Source organism: Heterodontus francisci, chromosome 17, assembly GCF_036365525.1.
Source record: "Heterodontus francisci isolate sHetFra1 chromosome 17, sHetFra1.hap1, whole genome shotgun sequence".
Lineage (NCBI taxonomy): Eukaryota > Metazoa > Chordata > Chondrichthyes > Heterodontiformes > Heterodontidae > Heterodontus > Heterodontus francisci.
This window is the reverse complement of record NC_090387.1, coordinates 3372343-3394813: the sequence shown is the minus strand read 5'-3', so window position 1 is coordinate 3394813 and position 22471 is coordinate 3372343. Positions and strand designations below refer to the sequence as shown.

Here is a 22471-nt window from a genome sequence, read left to right as displayed (position 1 = left end):
TTGCTCATCTATTGTTGGGAGGTTTATAGTGTCCTCCACCGTGAAGACTGATGCAAAATATTCGTTTAAATTATCTGCCATTTCCCTGTTATTAATTCCCCAGTCTCATCCTCTCAGGGTCCCACACTTACTTTAGCTACTCTCTCCCTTTTTATATACCTGTCGAAACTCTTACTGTTTGTTTTTATATTTCTTGCCAATTCACTCTCACAATCAATTTTCTCCCTCTTTATTAGTTTTTTAGTCATCTGCTGTTGGTTTCTAAAATATTCCCAATTCTCTGGCCTACCACTAGTTTTCACCGCATTGTACTCCTTTGTTTTTGATTTGATACTCTCCTTAACTTCCTGTGTTATCCACGGGTGGTTCATCTTTTCTTTGAGTCCTTCCTTCTGACTGGAATAAATGTTTGCTGAGTGTTATGAAATATCTGCTTAAAAGTCTGCCACTGCTCATCTACTGACTTCCCCTGTAGTCTATTTTCCCAGCCCGCTTTAGACAACTCTTTCTTCATACCTCTGTAATTGTCCTTGTTTAAGTTGAAGACACTGGTTTGAGACCCGAGTTGCTCATCCTCAAACTGAATTTGAAATTCTGCCATGTTATGATCGCTTCCCCGGAGAGGATCCTTAACTACGAGATCTCTTATTAATCCTACCTCATTACACAATACCAAATCTAAAATAGCCTGTTCCCTGGTAGGTTCTGCAACGTAGTGTTATAAGAAACAATCCCTGAGGCACTCGACAAATTCATCTTCCATGCTACCCTTGTCTATTTGATTTGTCCAGTCTAAATGCAGATTAAAATCACCCATGATAATTGTACATAAGAACATAAGAACTAGGAGCAGGAGTAGGCAATTCAGCCCCTCGAACCTGCTCCACCATTCAATACCATCATGGCTGATCTCATCTCAGCCTCAACTCCACTTTCCTGCCCATTCTCCATAACCCTTCAACCCATTACTAATTAAAAATCTGTCTATATCCTCCTTAAATTTATTCAATGTCCCGGCATCCACCGCACTCTGGGGTAGTGAATTCCACAGACTCACAACCCTTTGAGACAAGTAATTTTTCCTCATCTCTATTTTAAATCTGCTACCCCTTATCCTAAAACTATGACCTCTCGTTCTAGATTGTCCCACAAGAGGAAACATCCTCTCTATATCTACTTTGTCAATCCCCTTAATCATCTTATATACCTCAATTAGATCTCTCATTCTTCTAAACTCTAGAGAGTAAAGGCCTAAACTGCTCAATCTCTCTTCATAAGACAGACCCCTCATCCCTGGAATCAATCTAGTGAACCTCCTCTGAACTGCCTCCAATGCAACTACATCCAGGGGGCATAATTTTAAGGTGATTGGAGGAAGGTTTAGGGGAGATGTCAGAGGTAGGTTCTTTACACAGAGTGGTGGTGGGTGCGTGGAATGCACTGCCAGCGGTGGTAGTAGAAGCAGATACATTAGGGGCATTTAAGCGACTCTTGGATAGGTACATGGCTGATAGTAGAATTAAGGGTAGGTAGTTAGTTTGATCTTAGAGTAGGTTAAAGGTTCGGCACAACATCGTGGGCCGAAGGGCCTGTACTGTACTGTTCTATGTTCTATCCCTCCTCAAGTAAGGGGACCAAAACTGTATGCAATACTCCAGGTGCGGTCTCACTAATGCCTTGGACAGTTGCAGCAACACTTCCCTACTTTTATATTATATTCCTTTAGCAATAAATGCCAAAATTCCATTTGCCTTCCTTATTACCTGCTGCACCTGCATACTAGTTTTCTGTGATTCATGTACGAGGACACCCAGATCCCTCTGCACTGAAGCACTCTGAAGTTTCTCTCCACTTAGATAATAATTTGCCTTTCTATTCTTCTGACCAAAATGGATAACCTCACACTTATCCACTTTAAACTCCATCTGCCAGATGTTGGCCCATTCACCTAACCTATCCATATCCATTTCTAAATTTCTTATTTCTTTATTGCAACTTACTATCCCACCTATTTTAGTGTCATCTGCAAATTTGGCTATAGTACCTTCTATCCCTGCATCCAAGTCATTAATATAGATTGTAAATAGTTGGGGCCTGAAGACCGAACCCTGTGGCACCCCACTAGTTACATCTTGCCAACCAAAAAGACCCATTTATCCCGACCCTCTGTTTTCTGTTGGTTAGCCAATCCTCTATCCAACTAACCCCATGTGATCTTACCTTTTGTGCGGCACCTTATCAAATGCCTTCTGGAAGTCCAGATATACTACATCTACAGGATCCCCATTATCCACTTTGTTTCTTACAGCTTCGAAGAACTCTAGAAAATTAGTCAAACGTGATTTACCCTTCATGAAACCATGCCGACTCTGATGGATTGCATTTTGACTTTCTAAGTGTCCTGTTATTACTTCCTTAATAAAGGATTCTAACAATTTCCCAACGACAGATGTTAAACTAACTTGTCTGTAGTTTCCTACTTCCTGCCTCCCTCCCTTTTTGAATAATAGCTTTTTTCCAATCCACTGGAACCTTTCCCGCATCCAGTGAATTTTGGAATATTATAACCAATGGATCCACTATCTCTGCTGCCACTTCCTTTAAGACCCTAGGATGTAGGCCATCAGATCCTGGGGACTTGTCTGCCTTCAATCCCAATAGTTTGCTCAGTACTTTTTCCCTAGTGATGATGATTGTTCCAAATTCCTCCCTTTCTATAACCTCTGCGTTACCTGTTACTATTGGGATGGTACTAGTGTCGTCCACCGTGAAAACTGAGGCCTTCTTACACGCCTCCATTATTTCCTGATTAATACTTTGCCCTACAGAGAGGCAACTCCTCGGGGGCCTATAGACCACTCCCACCCGTGATTTCATTCCCTTGCTATTCCTTATTTCCACCCAGACTGATTCTACATCACGATCTATTACACCTATATCATTACTCACAACTGCACTGATCCCTTTCTTTAATAACAAAGTTACCCCACCTCCTTTTCCTTTCTGCCTATTCTTCCGGAACATCGAATATCCTTGAACATTGAGTTTCCAGTCCTGGTCATCCTGCAACCACATCTCTGTGATAGCTATCAAATCATATTCATTTATTTCTATTTGCGCCGTCAGCTCATCTATCTTGTTACAAATGCTACGTGCATTCAGATAAGACCACATCTATAAATGTACTATCCACGTAGCTCTCATCCTCATGAATGCACCGTAGTGTCACCAGCTGCCGCTCAAGTTCCAAAATCCGGCGCTCAAGCTGCTTCAATTGATAACACTTCCTACACAAATGGTTCTCCAGGATACAGGAAGCACCCTGGAGCTCCCACATAGCACAGACGGTGCACTCTCGAGGTTGAAGTAACCCTGCCATTCCTTTATTTATTAGTTGACCCTTTGCTACTACTAAAAAAAACCTTACCAATACTACAACAGCTTAGAATTATTAATAGAACCTTACTAGTACTGATAAATCCTACCAAAAACAATATAGATCACTAGTTAAAATAAACATTACTCAAAAGAAAAATACCAGCTACTTACTTGTTTCTTATTATTAAGCTATTTACACACACACACACCAACAGTAGAATAACCCAGCTATTTAGAGTTATCCCCTGACAGCAGTTACTCACCAACCAAACACCTTGCAGCTTTCCTGTGATGTCACTGCTCACTTTGTTTTCAAACTCCGGCATGCCTGGACTCCTCTCCCAGACGGTAAGTGCTCTAGGCTGCGATCCTCGGGCTCTATTTATCAGTTCCTCGCTCCGTGTTCTTCCTGCAGGTCTGCTCCTCTCCCAGAAGGTAAGTGTGAGGTATATCAGTGTTACAGTGAGGGGTGCGGGATATATCAGAGTATTACTGTGAGGGGTGCGGGATGTATCAGAGTATTACTGTGAGGGGTGCGGGATGTATCAGAGTATTACTGTGAGGGAGATATCAGTATAACTGTGAGGGAGATATCAGTATAACTGTGAGGGGTGCGGGATATATCAGAGTATTACTGTGAGGGAGATATCAGTATAACTGTGAGGGAGATATCAGTATAACTGTGAGGGGTGCGGGATATATCAGAGTATTACTGTGAGGGGTGCGGGATATATCAGAGTATTACTGTGAAGGATATATCAGTATAACTGTGAGGGAGATATCAGTATAACTGTGAGGGGTGCGGGATATATCAGAGTATTACTGTGAGGGAGATATCAGTATAACTGTGAGGGAGATATCAGTATAACTGTGAGGGGTGCGGGATATATCAGAGTATTACTGTGAGGGGTGCGGGATATATCAGAGTATTACTGTGAAGGATATATCAGTATTACTGTGAGGGGTGTGGGATATATCAGTATTACTGTGAGGGGTGTGGGATATATCAGAGTATTACTGTGAGGGGTGCGGGATATATCAGAGTATTACTGTGAGGGGTGCGGGATGTATCAGAGTATTACTGTGAGGGGCGCGGGATGTATCAGAGTATTACTGTGAGGGAGATATCAGTATAACTGTGAGGGAGATATCAGTATAACTGTGAGGGAGATATCAGTATAACTGTGAGGGGTGCGGGATATATCAGAGTATTACTGTGAGGGGTGCGGGATATATCAGAGTATTACTGTGAGGGATATATCAGTATTACTGTGAGGGGTGTGGGATATATCAGTATTACTGTGAAGGGTGTGGGATATATCAGAGTATTACTGTGAGGGGTGCGGGATATATCAGAGTATTACTGTGAGGGGTGCGGGATATATCAGCGTATTACTGTGAGGGGTGCGGGATGTATCAGAGTATTACTGTGAGGGGTGCGGGATATATCAGAGTATTACTGTGAGGGGTGCGGGATATATCAGAGTATTACTGTGAGGGATATATCAGTATTACTGTGAGGGGTGCGGGATATATCAGAGTATTACTGTGAGGGGTGCGGGATATATCAGAGTGTTAGAGTGAGGGATATATCAGTATTACTGTGAGGGGTGCGGGATATATCAGAGTATTACTGTGAGGGATATATCAGTATTACTGTGAGGGGTGCGGGATATATCAGAGTATTACTGTGAGGGATATATCAGTATTACTGTGAGGGGTGCGGGATATATCAGAGTATTACTGTGAGGGATATATCAGTATTACTGTGAGGGGTGCGGGATATATCAGAGTATTACTGTGAGGGATATATCAGTATTACTGTGAGGGGTGTGGGATATATCAGAGTATTACTGTGAGGGGTGCGGGATATATCAGTATTACTGTGAGGGGTGCGGGATATATCAGAGTATTACTGTGAGGGGTGCGGGATATATCAGAGTATTACTGTGAGGGGTGCGGGATATATCAGAGTATTACTGTGAGGGGTGCGGGATATATCAGAGTATTACTGTGAGGGGTGCGGGATATATCAGTATTACTGTGAGGGGTGCGGGATATAGACTTGCAGGTTGATAGGTAAATTGGCAATTATAAATTGTCACTAGTATAGGTAGGTGGTAGGGAAATATAGGGATAGGTGGGGATGTTTGGTAGGAATATGGGATTAGTGTAGGATTAGTATAAATGGGTGGTTGATGTTCAGCACAGACTCGGTGGGCCGAAGGGCCTGTTTCAGTGCTGGATCTCTAATCTAATCTAATCATATCAGTATTACTGTGAGGGGTGTGGGATATATCAGAGTATTACTGTGAGGGATATATCAGTATTACTGTGAGGGGTGCGGGATATATCAGAGTATTACTGTGAGGGATATATCAGTATTACTGTGAGGGATGCGGGATATATCAGAGTATTACTGTGAGGGATATATCAGTATTACTGTGAGGGGTGCGGGATATATCAGAGTATTACTGTGAGGGATATATCAGTATTACTGTGAGGGGTGTGGGATATATCAGAGTATTACTGTGAGGGGTGCGGGATATATCAGTATTACTGTGAGGGGTGCGGGATATATCAGTATTACAGTGAGGGGTATGGGATATATCAGAGTATTACTGTGAGGGGTGCGGGATATATCAGAGCATTACTGTGAGGGGTGCGGGATATATCAGAGTATTACTGTGAGGGGTGCGGGATATATCAGAGTATTACTGTGAGGGGTGCGGGATATATCAGTATTACTGTGAGGGGTGCGGGATATATCAGTATTACTGTGAGGGGTGTGGGATATATCAGAGTATTACTGTGAGGGGTGCGGGATATATCAGAGTATTACTGTGAGGGGTGCGGGATATATCAGTATTACTGTGAGGGGTGCGGGATATATCAGTATTACTGTGAGGGGTGCGGGATATATCAGTATTACTGTGAGGGGCGCGGGATATATCAGTATTACTGTGAGGGGCGCGGGATATATCAGTATTACTGTGAGGGGTGCGGGATATATCAGTATTACTGTGAGGGGTGCGGGATATATCAGTATGACTGTGAGGGGTGCGGGATATATCAGTATTACTGTGAGGAGTGCGGGATATATCAGTATTACTGTGAGGGGTGCGGGATATATGAGTATTACTGTGAGGAGTGCGGGATATATCAGTATTACTGTGAGGGGTGCGGGATATATGAGTATTACTGTGAGGGGTGCGGGATATATCAGTATTACTGTGAGGGGCGCGGGATATATCAGTATTACTGTGAGGAGTGCGGGATATATCAGTATTACTGTGAGGGGTGCGGGATATATCAGTATGACTGTGAGGGGTGCGGGATATATCAGTATTACTGTGAGGAGTGCGGGATATATGAGTATTACTGTGAGGGGTGCGGGATATATCAGTATTACTGTGAGGGGTGCGGGATATATGAGTATTACTGTGAGGGGTGCGGGATATATCAGTATTACTGTGAGGGGCGCGGGATATATCAGTATTACTGTGAGGAGTGCGGGATATATCAGTATTACTGTGAGGGGTGCGGGATATATCAGTATGACTGTGAGGGGTGCGGGATATATCAGTATTACTGTGAGGAGTGCGGGATATATCAGTATTACTGTGAGGGGTGCGGGATATATGAGTATTACTGTGAGGAGTGCGGGATATATGAGTATTACTGTGAGGGGTGCGGGATATATCAGTATTACTGTGAGGGGTGCGGGATATATGAGTATTACTGTGAGGGGTGCGGGATATATCAGTATTACTGTGAGGGGTGCGGGATATATCAGTATTACTGTGAGGGGTGCGGGATATATCAGTATTACTGTGAGGGGTGCGGGATATATGAGTATTACTGTGAGGAGTGCGGGATATATGAGTATTACTGTGAGGGGTGCGGGATATATCAGTATTACTGTGAGGGGTGCGGGATATATGAGTATTACTGTGAGGGGTGCGGGATATATCAGTATTACTGTGAGGGGTGCGGGATATATGAGTATTACTGTGAGGGGTGCGGGATATATCAGTATTACTGTGAGGGGTGCGGGATATATCAGTATTACTGTGAGGGGTGCGGGATATATGAGTATTACTGTGAGGGGTGCGGGATATATCAGTATTACTGTGAGGGGTGCGGGATATATCAGTATTACTGTGAGGGGTGCGGGATATATGAGTATTACTGTGAGGGGTGCGGGATATATGAGTATTACTGTGAGGGGTGCATCTCTGCTCCTCACCAACGGTTTTTGTCCTTTTCCTCCTCCAGTGTGTTACCTCCCTGTTGATGCTGATCATTGCGGATATTTACACACTAATTAATTATGTGGTCTTCATTAACTATTTGTGTTACGGAGTTACTGTAACCGCACTCATCGTTCTCCGCTGGAAGAAGCCCAATATTGCTAGACCCATTAAGGTAGTGTAAGATTCCTGTTTCTCCTTCAGTCTCTTCCTCTTCTGTTACCTTTCAGCTCTATTTTATTGACATTTAGTTTGTTAGTTTCTATCCTGTATTCTCTCCTCCCTGCATTGAGATTCCTCGCACTGTCACCATATCCAAGTCATTCTGTCCCAGGGCCTCAAAACTGCAGATCTAATCACCCCCGTCAGCCCTCCCTTACTGGAAACTCAGGTATTTGGAGTGCAAACGAGGCCATTCAGTCCTTTGTGTGCCAGCCAGTGGTAGACAGGTTATATGGGAGAATCCCAATGAAAGCCATTCCTTTTCGGGAAGTCATTCTGCTCCTGGTGACAGCTTTGTGCTACCGCAATCCAAAACTAATCCCACTGCCCCACTCTCTCCTCATAGCCCTGTATCAATCTCCAAACTAATCCCACTGCCCCGCTCTCTCCCCATAGCCCTGTATCAATCCCAAACTAATCCCACTGTCCCGCTCTCTCCTCATAGCCCTGTATCAATCCCAAACTAATCCCACTGCCCCGCTCTCTCCCCATAGCCCTGTATCAATCACAAACTAATCCCACTGCCCCGCTCTCTCCTCATAGCCCTGTATCAATCCCAAACTAATCCCACTGCCCCACTCTCTCCCCATAGCCCTGTATCAATCCCAAACTAATCCCACTGCCCCGCTCTCTCCTCATAGCCCTGTATCAATCCCAAACTAATCCCACTGCCCCGCTCTCTCCTCATAGCCCTGTATCAATCCCCAAATGAATCCCACTGCCCCACTCTATTCTCATAGCCCAGTATCAATCCCAAACTAATCCCACTGCCCCACTCTCTCCTCATAGCCCTGTATCAATCCCAAACTAATCCCACTGTCCCGCTCTCTCCTCATAGCCCTGTATCAATCCCCAAATGAATCCCACTGCCCCACTCTATTCTCATAGCCCAGTATCAATCCCAAACTAATCCCACTGCCCCACTCTCTCCTCATAGCCCTGTATCAATCCCAAACTAATCCCACTGCCCCACTCTCTCCCCATAGCCCTGTATCAATCCCAAACTAATCCCACTGCCCCACTCTCTCCCCATAGCCCTGTATCAATCCCCAAACTAATCCCACTGCCCCACTCTCTCCCCATAGCCCTGTATCAATCCCAAACTAATCCCACTGCCCCACTCTCTCCCCATAGCCCTGTATCAATCCCAAACTAATCCCACTGCCCCACTCTCTCCCCATAGCCCTGTATCAATCCCAAACTAATCCCACTGCCCCACTCTCTCCCCATAGCCCTGTATCAATCCCAAACTAATCCCACTGCCCCACTCTCTCCCCATAGCCCTGTATCAATCCCAAACTAATCCCACTGCCCCACTCTCTCCCCATAGCCCTGTATCAATCCCAAACTAATCCCACTGCCACGCTCACTCCCCATAGCCCTGTATCAATCCCAAACTAATCCCACTGCCACGCTCTCTCCCCATAGCCCTGTATCAATCTCCAAACTAATCCCACTGCCCCACTCTCTCCTCATAGCCCTGTATCAATCCCCAAACTAATCCCACTGCCCCACTCTCTCCTCATAGCCCTGTATCAATCCCAAACTAATCCCACTGCCACGCTCACTCCCCATAGCCCTGTATCAATCCCAAACTAATCCCACTGCCCCACTCTCTCCTCATAGCCCTGTATCAATCCCAAACTAATCCCACTGCCCCACTCTCTCCCCATAGCCCTGTATCAATCCCAAACTAATCCCACTGCCCCACTCTCTCCCCATAGCCCTGTGTCAATCCCAAACTAATCCCACTGCCCCACTCTCTCCCCATAGCCCTGTATCAATCCCAAACTAATCCCACTGCCCCACTCTCTCCCCATAGCCCTGTGTCAATCCCAAACTAATCCCACTGCCCCACTCTCTCCCCATAGCCCTGTATCAATCCCAAACTAATCCCACTGCCCCACTCTCTCCCCATAGCCCTGTATCAATCCCAAACTAATCCCACTGCCCCACTCTCTCCCCATAGCCCTGTGTCAATCCCAAACTAATCCCACTGCCCCACTCTCTCCCCATAGCCCTGTATCAATCCCAAACTAATCCCACTGCCCCACTCTCTCCCCATAGCCCTGTGTCAATCCCAAACTAATCCCACTGCCCCACTCTCTCCCCATAGCCCTGTATCAATCCCAAACTAATCCCACTGCCCCACTCTCTCCCAATAGCCCTGTATCAATCCCAAACTAATCCCACTGCCCCACTCTCTCCCCATAGCCCTGTCAATCCCAAACTAATCCCACTGCCCCACTCTCTCCCCATAGCCCTGTATCAATCCCAAACTAATCCCACTGCCCCACTCTCTCCCCATAGCCCTGTATCAATCCCAAACTAATCCCACTGCCCCACTCTCTCCTCATAGCCCTGTATCAATCCCTAACTAATCCCACTGCCCCACTCTCTCCCCATAGCCCTGTATCAATCCCAAACTAATCCCACTACCCCACTCTCTCCCAATAGCCCTGTATCAATCCCAAACTAATCCCACTGCCCCACTCTCTCCCCATAGCCCTGTCAATCCCAAACTAATCCCACTGCCCCACTCTCTCCCCATAGCCCTGTATCAATCCCAAACTAATCCCACTGCCCCACTCTCTCCCCATAGCCCTGTATCAATCCCAAACTAATCCCACTGCCCCACTCTCTCCTCATAGCCCTGTATCAATCCCAAACTAATCCCACTGCCCCACTCTCTCCTCATAGCCCTGTATCAATCCCTAACTAATCCCACTGCCCCACTCTCTCCTCATAGCCCTGTATCAATCCCAAACTAATCCCACTGTCCCACTCTCTCCCCATAGCCCTGTATCAATCCCAAACTAATCCCACTGTCCCTCTCTCTCCCCATAGCCCTGTATCAATCCCAAACTAATCCCACTGCCCCACTCTCTCCCAATAGCCCTGTATCAATCCCAAACTAATCCCACTGCCCCACTCTCTCCCCATAGCCCTGTCAATCCCAAACTAATCCCACTGCCCCACTCTCTCCCCATAGCCCTGTATCAATCCCAAACTAATCCCACTGCCCCACTCTCTCCCCATAGCCCTGTATCAATCCCAAACTAATCCCACTGCCCCACTCTCTCCTCATAGCCCTGTATCAATCCCAAACTAATCCCACTGCCCCACTCTCTCCTCATAGCCCTGTATCAATCCCTAACTAATCCCACTGCCCCACTCTCTCCTCATAGCCCTGTATCAATCCCAAACTAATCCCACTGTCCCACTCTCTCCCCATAGCCCTGTATCAATCCCAAACTAATCCCACTGTCCCTCTCTCTCCCCATAGCCCTGTATCAATCCCAAACTAATCCCACTGCCCCACTCTCTCCCAATAGCCCTGTATCAATCCCAAACTAATCCCACTGCCTCACTCTCCCCATAGCCCTGTATCAATCCCAAACTAATCCCACTGCCCCACTCTCTCCTCATAGCCCTGTATCAATCCCAAACTAATCCCACTGCCCCACTCTCTCCTCATAGCCCTGTATCAATCCCCAAACTAATCCCACTGCCCCGCTCTCTCCCCATAGCCCTGTATCAATCCCAAACTAATCCCACTGCCCCACTCTCTCCCCATCTCCCTGTATCAATCCCCAAACTAATCCCACTGCCCGCTCTCTCCCCATAGCCCTGTATCAATCCCCAAACTAATCCCACTGCCCCACTCTCTCCTCATAGCCCTGTATCAATCCCAAACTAATCCCACTGCCCCACTCTCTCCCCATAGCCCTGTATCAATCCCAAACTAATCCCACTGCCCCACTCTCTCCCCATAGCCCTGTATCAATCCCCAAACTAATCCCACTGCCCCACTCTCTCCCCATCTCCCTGTATCAATCCCCAAACTAATCCCACTGCCACGCTCACTCCCCATAGCCCTGTATCAATCTCCAAACTAATTCTGTAAACTTCATCTTGTCCAAAATTCTGCTGCCCCTATCTTAAAACTCGCACCAATCCCATTCACCCATCACCCCTGTGCTACATTGACACCTGGTCCAACAACATCTCAATTTTAAAATTCTCATCTTTGTTTACAGATCCCTCCACGGCCTCAAACCTATCTCTGTAATCTCCTCCAGCCCCTCGTCCCTCCCCATCTCTGTAATCTCCTACAGCCCCTCGTCCCTCCCCATCTCTGTAATCTCCTCCAGCCCCTCGTCCCTCCCCATCTCTGTAATCTCCTACAGCCCCTCGTCCCTCCCCATCTCTGTAATCTCCTCCAGCCCCTCGTCCCTCCCCATCTCTGTAATCTCCTCCTGCCCCTCGTCCCTCCCCATCTCTGTAATCTCCTCCAGCCCCTCCCTCCCCATCTCTGTAATCTCCTCCTGCCCCTCGTCCCTCCCCATCTCTGTAATCTCCTCCAGCCCCTCCCTCCCCATCTCTGTAATCTCCTCCAGCCCCTCCCTCCCCATCTCTGTAATCTCCTCCAGCCCCTCGTCCCTCCCCATCTCTGTAATCTCCTCCAGCCCCTCGTCCCTCCCCATCTCTGTAATCTCCTACAGCCCCTCGTCCCTCCCCATCTCTGTAATCTCCTACAGCCCCTCGTCCCTCCCCATCTCTGTAATCTCCTCCAGCCCCTCGTCCCTCCCCATCTCTGTAATCTCCTCCAGCCCCTCGTCCCTCCCCATCTCTGTAATCTCCTCCAGCCCCTCGTCCCTCCCCATCTCTGTAATCTCCTCCAGCCCCTCGTCCCTCCCCATCTCTGTAATCTCCTCCTGCCCCTCGTCCCTCCCCATCTCTGTAATCTCCTCCTGCCCCTCGTCCCTCCCCATCTCTGTAATCTCCTCCTGCCCCTCGTCCCTCCCCATCTCTGTAATCTCCTCCTGCCCCTCGTCCCTCCCCATCTCTGTAATCTCCTCCAGCCCCTCCCTCCCCATCTCTGTAATCTCCTCCTGCCCCTCGTCCCTCCCCATCTCTGTAATCTCCTCCAGCCCCTCCCTCCCCATCTCTGTAATCTCCTCCAGCCCCTCCCTCCCCATCTCTGTAATCTCCTCCAGCCCCTCCCTCCCCATCTCTGTAATCTCCTCCTGCCCCTCGTCCCTCCCCATCTCTGTAATCTCCTCCTGCCCCTCGTCCCTCCCCATCTCTGTAATCTCCTCCAGCCCCTCGTCCCTCCCCATCTCTGTAATCTCCTCCTGCCCCTCGTCCCTCCCCATCTCTGTAATCTCCTCCAGCCCCTCGTCCCTCCCCATCTCTGTAATCTCCTCCAGCCCCTCCCTCCCCATCTCTGTAATCTCCTCCAGCCCCTCCCTCCCCATCTCTGTAATCTCCTCCAGCCCCTCCCTCCCCATCTCTGTAATCTCCTCCTGCCCCTCGTCCCTCCCCATCTCTGTAATCTCCTCCTGCCCCTCGTCCCTCCCCATCTCTGTAATCTCCTCCAGCCCCTCGTCCCTCCCCATCTCTGTAATCTCCTCCTGCCCCTCGTCCCTCCCCATCTCTGTAATCTCCTCCAGCCCCTCGTCCCTCCCCATCTCTGTAATCTCCTCCAGCCCCTCCCTCCCCATCTCTGTAATCTCCTACAGCCCCTCCCTCCCCATCTCTGTAATCTCCTCCTGCCCCTCGTCCCTCCCCATCTCTGTAATCTCCTCCTGCCCCTCGTCCCTCCCCATCTCTGTAATCTCCTCCAGCCCCTCGTCCCTCCCCATCTCTGTAATCTCCTCCTGCCCCTCGTCCCTCCCCATCTATGTAATCTCCTCCAGCCCCTCGTCCCTCCCCATCTCTGTAATCTCCTGCCCCTCGTCCCTCCCCATCTCTGTAATCTCCTCCAGCCCCTCGTCCCTCCCCATCTCTGTAATCTCCTCCAGCCCCTCGTCCCTCCCCATCTCTGTAATCTCCTCCAGCCCCTCGTCCCTCCCCATCTCTGTAATCTCCTGCCCCTCGTCCCTCCCCATCTCTGTAATCTCCTCCTGCCCCTCGTCCCTCCCCATCTCTGTAATCTCCTCCTGCCCCTCGTCCCTCCCCATCTCTGTAATCTCCTCCTGCCCCTCGTCCCTCCCCATCTCTGTAATCTCCTCCTGCCCCTCGTCCCTCCCCATCTCTGTAATCTCCTCCTGCCCCTCGTCCCTCCCCATCTCTGTAATCTCCTCCAGCCCCTCCCTCCCCATCTCTGTAATCTCCTCCTGCCCCTCGTCCCTCCCCATCTCTGTAATCTCCTCCTGCCCCTCGTCCCTCCCCATCTCTGTAATCTCCTCCAGCCCCTCGTCCCTCCCCATCTCTGTAATCTCCTGCCCCTCGTCCCTCCCCATCTCTGTAATCTCCTCCTGCCCCTCGTCCCTCCCCATCTCTGTAATCTCCTCCAGCCCCTCGTCCCTCCCCATCTCTGTAATCTCCTACAGCCCCTCGTCCCTCCCCATCTCTGTAATCTCCTCCTGCCCCTCGTCCCTCCCCATCTCTGTAATCTCCTCCTGCCCCTCGTCCCTCCCCATCTCTGTAATCTCCTCCTGCCCCTCGTCCCTCCCCATCTCTGTAATCTCCTACAGCCCCTCGTCCCTCCCCATCTCTGTAATCTCCTCCTGCCCCTCGTCCCTCCCCATCTCTGTAATCTCCTCCAGCCCCTCCCTCCCCATCTCTGTAATCTCCTCCAGCCCCTCGTCCCTCCCCATCTCTGTAATCTCCTCCTGCCCCTCCCTCCCCATCTCTGTAATCTCCTCCAGCCCCTCGTCCCTCCCCATCTCTGTAATCTCCTCCTGCCCCTCGTCCCTCCCCATCTCTGTAATCTCCTCCAGCCCCTCCCTCCCCATCTCTGTAATCTCCTCCAGCCCCTCGTCCCTCCCCATCTCTGTAATCTCCTACAGCCCCTCGTCCCTCCCCATCTCTCTAATCTCCTCCTGCCCCTCGTCCCTCCCCATCTCTGTAATCTCCTCCAGCCCCTCCCTCCCCATCTCTGTAATCTCCTCCAGCCCCTCCCTCCCCATCTCTGTAATCTCCTCCAGCCCCTCCCTCCCCATCTCTAATCTCCTACAGCCCCTCGTCCCTCCCCATCTCTGTAATCTCCTGCCCCTCGTCCCTCCCCATCTCTGTAATCTCCTCCAGCCCCTCCCTCCCCATCTCTGTAATCTCCTCCTGCCCCTCGTCCCTCCCCATCTCTGTAATCTCCTCCAGCCCCTCCCTCCCCATCTCTGTAATCTCCTCCAGCCCCTCCCTCCCCATCTCTGTAATCTCCTCCAGCCCCTCCCTCCCCATCTCTGTAATCTCCTCCAGCCCCTCCCTCCCCATCTCTGTAATCTCCTCCAGCCCCTCGTCCCTCCCCATCTCTGTAATCTCCTCCTGCCCCTCGTCCCTCCCCATCTCTGTAATCTCCTCCAGCCCCTCGTCCCTCCCCATCTCTGTAATCTCCTCCAGCCCCTCGTCCCTCCCCATCTCTGTAATCTCCTCCAGCCCCTCGTCCCTCCCCATCTCTGTAATCTCCTCCAGCCCCTCCCTCCCCATCTCTGTAATCTCCTCCAGCCCCTCGTCCCTCCCCATCTCTGTAATCTCCTCCTGCCCCTCGTCCCTCCCCATCTCTGTAATCTCCTCCTGCCCCTCGTCCCTCCCCATCTCTGTAATCTCCTCCTGCCCCTCGTCCCTCCCCATCTCTGTAATCTCCTCCAGCCCCTCGTCCCTCCCCATCTCTGTAATCTCCTCCTGCCCCTCGTCCCTCCCCATCTCTGTAATCTCCTCCAGCCCCTCGTCCCTCCCCATCTCTGTAATCTCCTCCAGCCCCTCGTCCCTCCCCATCTCTGTAATCTCCTCCTGCCCCTCGTCCCTCCCCATCTCTGTAATCTCCTCCAGCCCCTCCCTCCCCATCTCTGTAATCTCCTCCAGCCCCTCGTCCCTCCCCATCTCTGTAATCTCCTCCAGCCCCTCGTCCCTCCCCATCTCTGTAATCTCCTCCTGCCCCTCGTCCCTCCCCATCTCTGTAATCTCCTCCAGCCTCAATCCCAGCCTCTGGGATTTTGGCACTCCTCTAATTCTGGCCTCTTGAGCATCCCTGATTTTAATCGCTCCACCATTGGTGGCCGTGCCTTCAGTTGCCTGGACCCCAAGCTCAGGAACTTTCTCCATAAATTTCTCTGTCTCTGTGCTCCTCCTTTAAAAGGTTCATTCAAACCTACTTATATAAATACAAGTTGTTCAGTGAATCTACAAACCCATTTCACTACCTCTAAGTGTTGAGCTCTAACAACCCTGATTTCAATCTCACCATATTTCCCTCCAGGTGAATCTCCTGTTTCCAATTGTTTACCTGCTGTTTTGGGCTTTCCTGCTGGTCTTCAGCTTCTACTCGGAGCCGGTGGTGTGTGGCACAGCGCTCGTCATAATGCTGACTGGCGTTCCCGTGTATCTGCTGGGAATCCAATGGAGCAAGAAGCCAAAGTATTTTGATGATATGATCAGTGAGTCTGGAGCAAGAGACAATGTCAACTGCACCTTTACTAAATTTGTAGATGGTGGTAACATTGGGTGGAATGGGAGATACAGTGCCTGGGTATATCAACTGGCAGAAAGGATTTCAAACAATTAGGTCAGCTTTGTCAAAGAAATGCTGTGCACATTGGAACAAAGCACCCAAAATTAGCAGGCAATCCATGGAATTGAAACACTGAACAACAAACATATAACATCTCCAAGACCATGGGGTGAAGCACATTCTTCCAATACCCTCCCTCTCCCATCAAAGCCCAACCCTCCGATACCCTCATTCTCCCATCAAAGCCCAACCCCCCCCCCCACCCCCGATACCCTCCCTCTCCCATCAAAGCCCAACCCCCCGATACCCTCACTCTCCCGTCAAAGCCCAATCCTCCGATACCCTCATTCTCCCATCAAAGCCCAATCCTCCGATACCCTCATTCTCCCATCAAAGCCCAACCCCACCCACCCCCCCCCGATACCCTCCCTCTCCCATCAAAGCCCAACCCCCCGATACCCTCGCTCTCCCAACAAAGCCCAACCCTCCGATACCCTCATTCTCCCATCAAAGCCCAACCCCACCCCCCCCCCCAGATACCCTCCCTCTCCCATCAAAGCCCAACCCTCCGATACCCTCATTCTCCCATCAAAGCCCAACCCCCACCCCCGATACCCTCATTCTCCCATCAAAGCTCATCCTCCGATACCCTCATTCTCCCATCAAAGCCCAATCCCCCCCGATACCCTCACTCTCCCGTCAAAGCCCAACCCCCCGATACCCTCACTCTCCCATCAAAGCTCATCCTCCGATACCCTCACTCTCCCGTCAAAGCCCAACTCCCCGATACCCTCATTCTCCCGTCAAAGCCCAACCCTCCGATACCCTCACTCTCCCGTCAAAGCCCAACTCCCCGATACCCTCACTCTCCCGTCAAAGCCCAACCCTCCGATACCCTCACTCTCCCGTCAAAGCCCAACTCCCCGATACCCTCACTCTCCCGTCAAAGCCCAACCCTCCGATACCCTCATTCTCCCGTCAAAGCCCAACCCTCCGATACCCTCACTCTCCCGTCAAAGCCCAACTCCCCGATACCCTCACTCTCCCGTCAAAGCTCAACTCCCCGATACCCTCACTCTCCCGTCAAAGCCCAACTCCCCGATACCCTCACTCTCCCATTAAAGCCCAACCCCCCCCCGATACCCTCACTCTCCCGTCAAAGCCCAACCCCCCCGATACCCTCACTCTCCCATCAAAGCTCATCCTCCGATACCCTCACTCTCCCATCAAAGCCCAACCCCCCCGATACCCTCACTCTCCCATCAAAGTTCATCCTCCGATACCCTCACTCTCCCGTCAAAGCCCAACTCCCCGATACCCTCACTCTCCCATCAAAGCCCAACCCCCCGATACCCTCACTCTCCCATCAAAGCCCAAACCCCCGATACCCTCACTCTCCCGTCAAAGCCCAACCCCCCGATACCCTCACTCTCCCATCAAAGCTCATCCTCCGATACCCTCATTCTCCCGTCAAAGCCCAACTCCCCGATACCCTCACTCTCCCGTCAAAGCCCAACCCTCCGATACCCTCATTCTCCCATCAAAGCCCACCCCCCGATACCCTCACTCTCCCATCAAAGCTCATCCTCCGATATCCTCATTCTCCCATCAAAGCCCAACCCCCCCCGATACCCTCACTCTCCCATCAAAGCTCATCCTCCGATACCCTCATTCTCCCATTAAAGCCCAACCCCCCCGATACCCTCACTCTCCAATCAAAGCCCAACCACCCCCCCCCCCGATACCCTCATTCTCCCATCAAAGCCCAACCCCCGATACCCTCAGTCTCCCATCGAAGCCCATCTTTACTCTTATACTCCAATACCTTTGCAATAAAGACGAACACACCATTTGCTTTCCTAATTGTGTGCTGTGTCAGCATGTAAACATTTTGTGATTCGTGTACAAGGATACCCAAGTCCCTCTGAATACCAACAGTTCCCAGTCTCTCACCATTTTAAAATATTTTGCTATTCCTACTAAAGTAGATAACTTCACATTTCTCCACATTATATTCCATTTTTCATGCTCTTGCCCACTCAATTAACCTGTGTAAATTCTTTTGCAGCCTTCTTGTGTCCTCTTCACAGTTTACTTTCCCACCTAACTTTGTATCAGCAGCAAACTTGGATAAATTACTCTCGGTACCTTTATCTAAGTCATTAATATAGAGTGTAAATAACTGAGGTCCCAGCACTGATCATTGCAACTAATTACAGCTTGCCAACCTGAAAATGCAGCAAGGAACTCCCTTCCTAACAGCACTGTGGGTGTACCTACCCCACATGGACTGCAGCGGTTCATGAAGGCAGCTCACCACCACCTTCTCAAAGGCAATTAGAGATGGGCAATAAATGCTGGCCTGGCCAGCGATACCCACATCCCATGAATGAATTAAAAAAGAAATGGTCCATTTGTTCCTACTCTCTGTTTTCTGTCGATTCTGTCCAATCTTCAATCGATGTTAATGTATTCCCCCAACCCCATGAACCCTAATTCTGTGTACTGTGAACAGTTCTGGTCTCCATATTATAGAAAGGAATATAAAGGCACTGGAGAAAGTGCAAAAAAGATTTATCAGAATGATACTAGAACTGAGGGGTTATATATATTGGGAAAGGTTGAACAGGCTGGGGCTCTTTTCTCTAGAAAAGAGAAGACTGAGGGGTTTCCTGATAGAGGTCTTTAAGATTATGAAGAGCTTGACAGGTAGAAGTAGAGATGTTTCCACTTGCGGGCCAGACCAGAACTAGGGGCCATAAATATATGATATTCACTAATGAATCCAATAGGGAATTCAGTAGAAACTTCTTTACCTGGAGAATGAGTAGTAGTTGTTAAGATGACTAGCATAGATGCATTTAAGGGCAAGCTCGATAAACACGAGGGAAAAAGGAATGGAAGGAAATGCTGATAGGGTGAGATGAAGTCAATTGAAATTTCAAGACTGCGATTGATAGATTTTTATTGGATAAGGAATATGGAGCTGAGGTGCAAATCAGCCATGATCCAATTGAACGATGGAACAGATTTGAGGGGCTGAATGGCCTCCTCCTGTTCCTTTGTGTGAAGAAATGCTTCCTGACACCACTCTGAATGGCCTGGCTTTAATTTTAAGGTTTTGCCCCTTTTGTTCTGGACTCCCCCACCAGAGGAAATAGGATAGAAAGAAACGATGAAATCCATTTAATCATCTTAAAGACCTCGATCAGATCATAGGGAGGGACGAGGGGCGGCACAGTGGCGCAGGGGGCGGCACCGCAGCCTCACAGCTCCAGCGACCCGGGTTCAATTCTGGGTACTGCCTGTGTGAAGTTTGCAAGTTCTCCGTGTCTGCGTGGGTTTCCTCCGGGTGCTCCGGTTTCCTCCCACAGCCAAAGACTTGCAGGTTAATGGGTAAATTGGCCATTATAAATTGCCCCTAGTATAGGTAGGTGGTAGGGGAATATAGGGACAGGTGGGGATGTGGTAGGAATATGGAATCAGTGTAGGATTAGTATAAATGGGTGGTTGATGGTCGGCACAGACTCGGTGGGCCGAAGGGCCTGTTTCAGTGCTGTATCTCTTAAAAAAAGAGGGAAAACAAGAGAAAGGAAAACAAGAGAAAGGAAAAAATGATGGGAGATTTCTGTAGAGACCAATTCCCAACTCACTACAATAAAAAAACAGTGTTGATGAGAACTTTCTGGGTCTTAATCCTTCCTGCATTGACCCCTGACCCCAAACATTGTTTGTCTTTATTGCAAGGGGATTCGAGTACAAGAATAAGGAAGTCTTGGCTGCAATTGTACAAGGCTTTGCATAGAGTACACTTGGAGAAGTGTGTATAGTACCTAAGGAAGGATATACTTGCCTGACAGTGCGTGCAATGAAGGTTCACCATATTGATTCCTGGGATGAGTGGGTTGTCCTATGAGGAAAGACTGAGTTTAGAAGAATGAGGGGTGATCTGAATAAACTATGTAAAATTCTTCAAGGGCTTGACAGGATAGATACTGAGGCTGCTTCCACTGGTTGGCGAGTCTAGAACGAGGGGTCACAGTCTCAGGATAAGGGGTCAGCCATTTAGGACTGAGATGAGGAGAAATTTCTTCACTCAGAGGTTGGTGAATCTTAGGAATTCTCTGCCCTAGAGAGCTGTGACGGGTCAGTCATTGAGTATATATAATACTGAGATAGATAGATTTTTGGACTTGGAATCAAGGGATATGGAGAGCAGGCGGGAAAGTGGAGTTGAGGCACAGGATCAGTCATGATCCTATTGAATGGTGCAGCAGGAGCAAGGGGCTGAATGGTCTACTCCTGTTCCTAGTTCTTATGTTCTGACCCAGCCGATGTGTTCTCCTTTTACAGAATCGATGACATTTTCCGGACAGAAGTTCTGTTTTGTCATTTACCCACAAGAGGAGATTCCAGAAGAGAATGGCCAACCTCTAACCCTGAATCCAAACAGAAAGTACCGGAATGCATAGCTGACCCTGAATGTGGACTGTATGCCAGACTACAGCTAATGAGCTGTCACCAAACTGTGACCAACAACAAGGACAGTAGGAAGTGTTTTGCCAAAAAACAAAAAGGAAAAAATAAAGATTTGCTGGAGAGGCAGAAATTCTGATGTTTTCCGTTTAGGGATCAAACTGATAGAGATCAGTAGAACTTATGGAAAAGTCCATCTAACCACCAAAAGGAAGCTGGAGCGTATCAGACCGAGTCAGCCCGATTGGGATTGATTCTATCTCCCGTTAGCCTGAGGGTCTGACCTGATCCAAACTTGAATTAAAGTTAACATTATGGAGTAGCCAATGAATTCAAGCAGGACCATTTTCCCAGTGTCAATAACCAGGACAGTACAAATTGGGTGCACACTGAACTAACTGCACCTTCTCCTCATCTCCCTCAATGTCACCTACCCACTCGATCCCTTTCTGTCCAGATGCAACTCTCTCCCAACCTCCTCCTCCTGACCCTCTGACTTGCATGGCCCATTGCTGCTTATTCTACACATTGTCTCCGCTTCAGCTCTGTATCCATTCTCTTAATGCCTCTCATCTCTGGCGCTTTTGCTGGTGCCAGTCCCAATCCTGTAATCCAGAATCCAGTGCCAGTCCTGATCCAGTAATCCAGAATCCAGTCCACACGCTCACCCACAGGCTTCCAATTGAAGTGCTAGGCGGGCTGCTTTGCTACAAGCTGTATCTAGCCGCTCCCTGAGTTGTGTCTGCTGAGAATTTCTGCTCAAATGTAAAATTCTCAGACATGACTAAAGCTGAAGAACGTGGTCGACAGGCATCAGGCCATGTTGCCACAGTGCTTCCCTTACCCTGTGCCCCCATCCTTACCCTGTGCCTGCACCCTTACCCCATGCCCTCACCTCTATCCTGTGCTACCCTTTTTCTGAGTGCAGATGCGAATTCTGCCAAGGCTTGGTGCACAGGATCAGAGTGAAATGATGAATTTTCATCCACTGATTCTGCCGGGCTCCTCAATCAGAACAGGCATCTGTTTCTGTTGAAAGGGGAAAGGAGTAGTGACACTAGTTGTGATACACAGGAAGAACTTGGGGAAAACCCTCGATTAGATTCATTAAAGTTCTTCCAATCCCATTCTTGATGTTTATTCCTTTCCTAATTAGTAAACGTTTGGAATTCCTGCTGTTACAGACTTCAAATTTTATATGATTTTTTTTTTGAAAAACCTGTTACCCCAAATACTCTCAGTGCAGTGTCTGAATTTCTGGATAATTCACCAGAGTAATAAAAGGCCAGAATTTATCACACCCGGGAATCTCCTTGTCACAATTTTCCTCACAGTCCAGGTAGAAACAGAACTGCGTTCTCCACCGACCCCGCCCCTCCTCTCAGTATCAGCTGTGGCTCAGTGGGGAGCTCTCTTGCCTCAGAAAGCTGAATTCAAGTCCCATTCCAGAGATCTGAGCACAAAACCCAGGCTAGCATCCCAGTACAATACTGAGGTGAGGGAGTGCTGCACTGTCAGAGAGGCAGTAGAGAGGGAGTGCTGCACTTTCGGAGGGTCAGTACCTACAGAGTGCTGCACTGTCAGAGCAGCAGCACTGAGGGAGTGCCATACTGTCAGAACGACAATACAGAGGGAATGCTGCACTGTCAGAGCAGCAGTACTGAGGGAGTACCACACTGTCAGGGAGGCT

General features: G+C 49.2%; 1 protein-coding gene across 1 annotated transcript in view; it reads left to right on the top strand.

Annotated features, from left to right (window-relative positions):
* The window catches only part of slc7a10a (solute carrier family 7 member 10a), a 124186-nt gene extending 103314 nt beyond the window's left edge, over nt 1-20872 (top strand). The window contains exons 9-11 of the mRNA XM_068049856.1: nt 7657-7806; nt 16054-16231; nt 20659-20872. Of these exons, the coding sequence (XP_067905957.1) occupies nt 7657-7806; nt 16054-16231; nt 20659-20777 (447 nt within the window). The 3' untranslated portion in view covers nt 20778-20872. The remainder of the gene's footprint in view (nt 1-7656; nt 7807-16053; nt 16232-20658) is intronic.
* The last annotated feature ends 1599 nt before the right edge of the window (nt 20873-22471 follow it).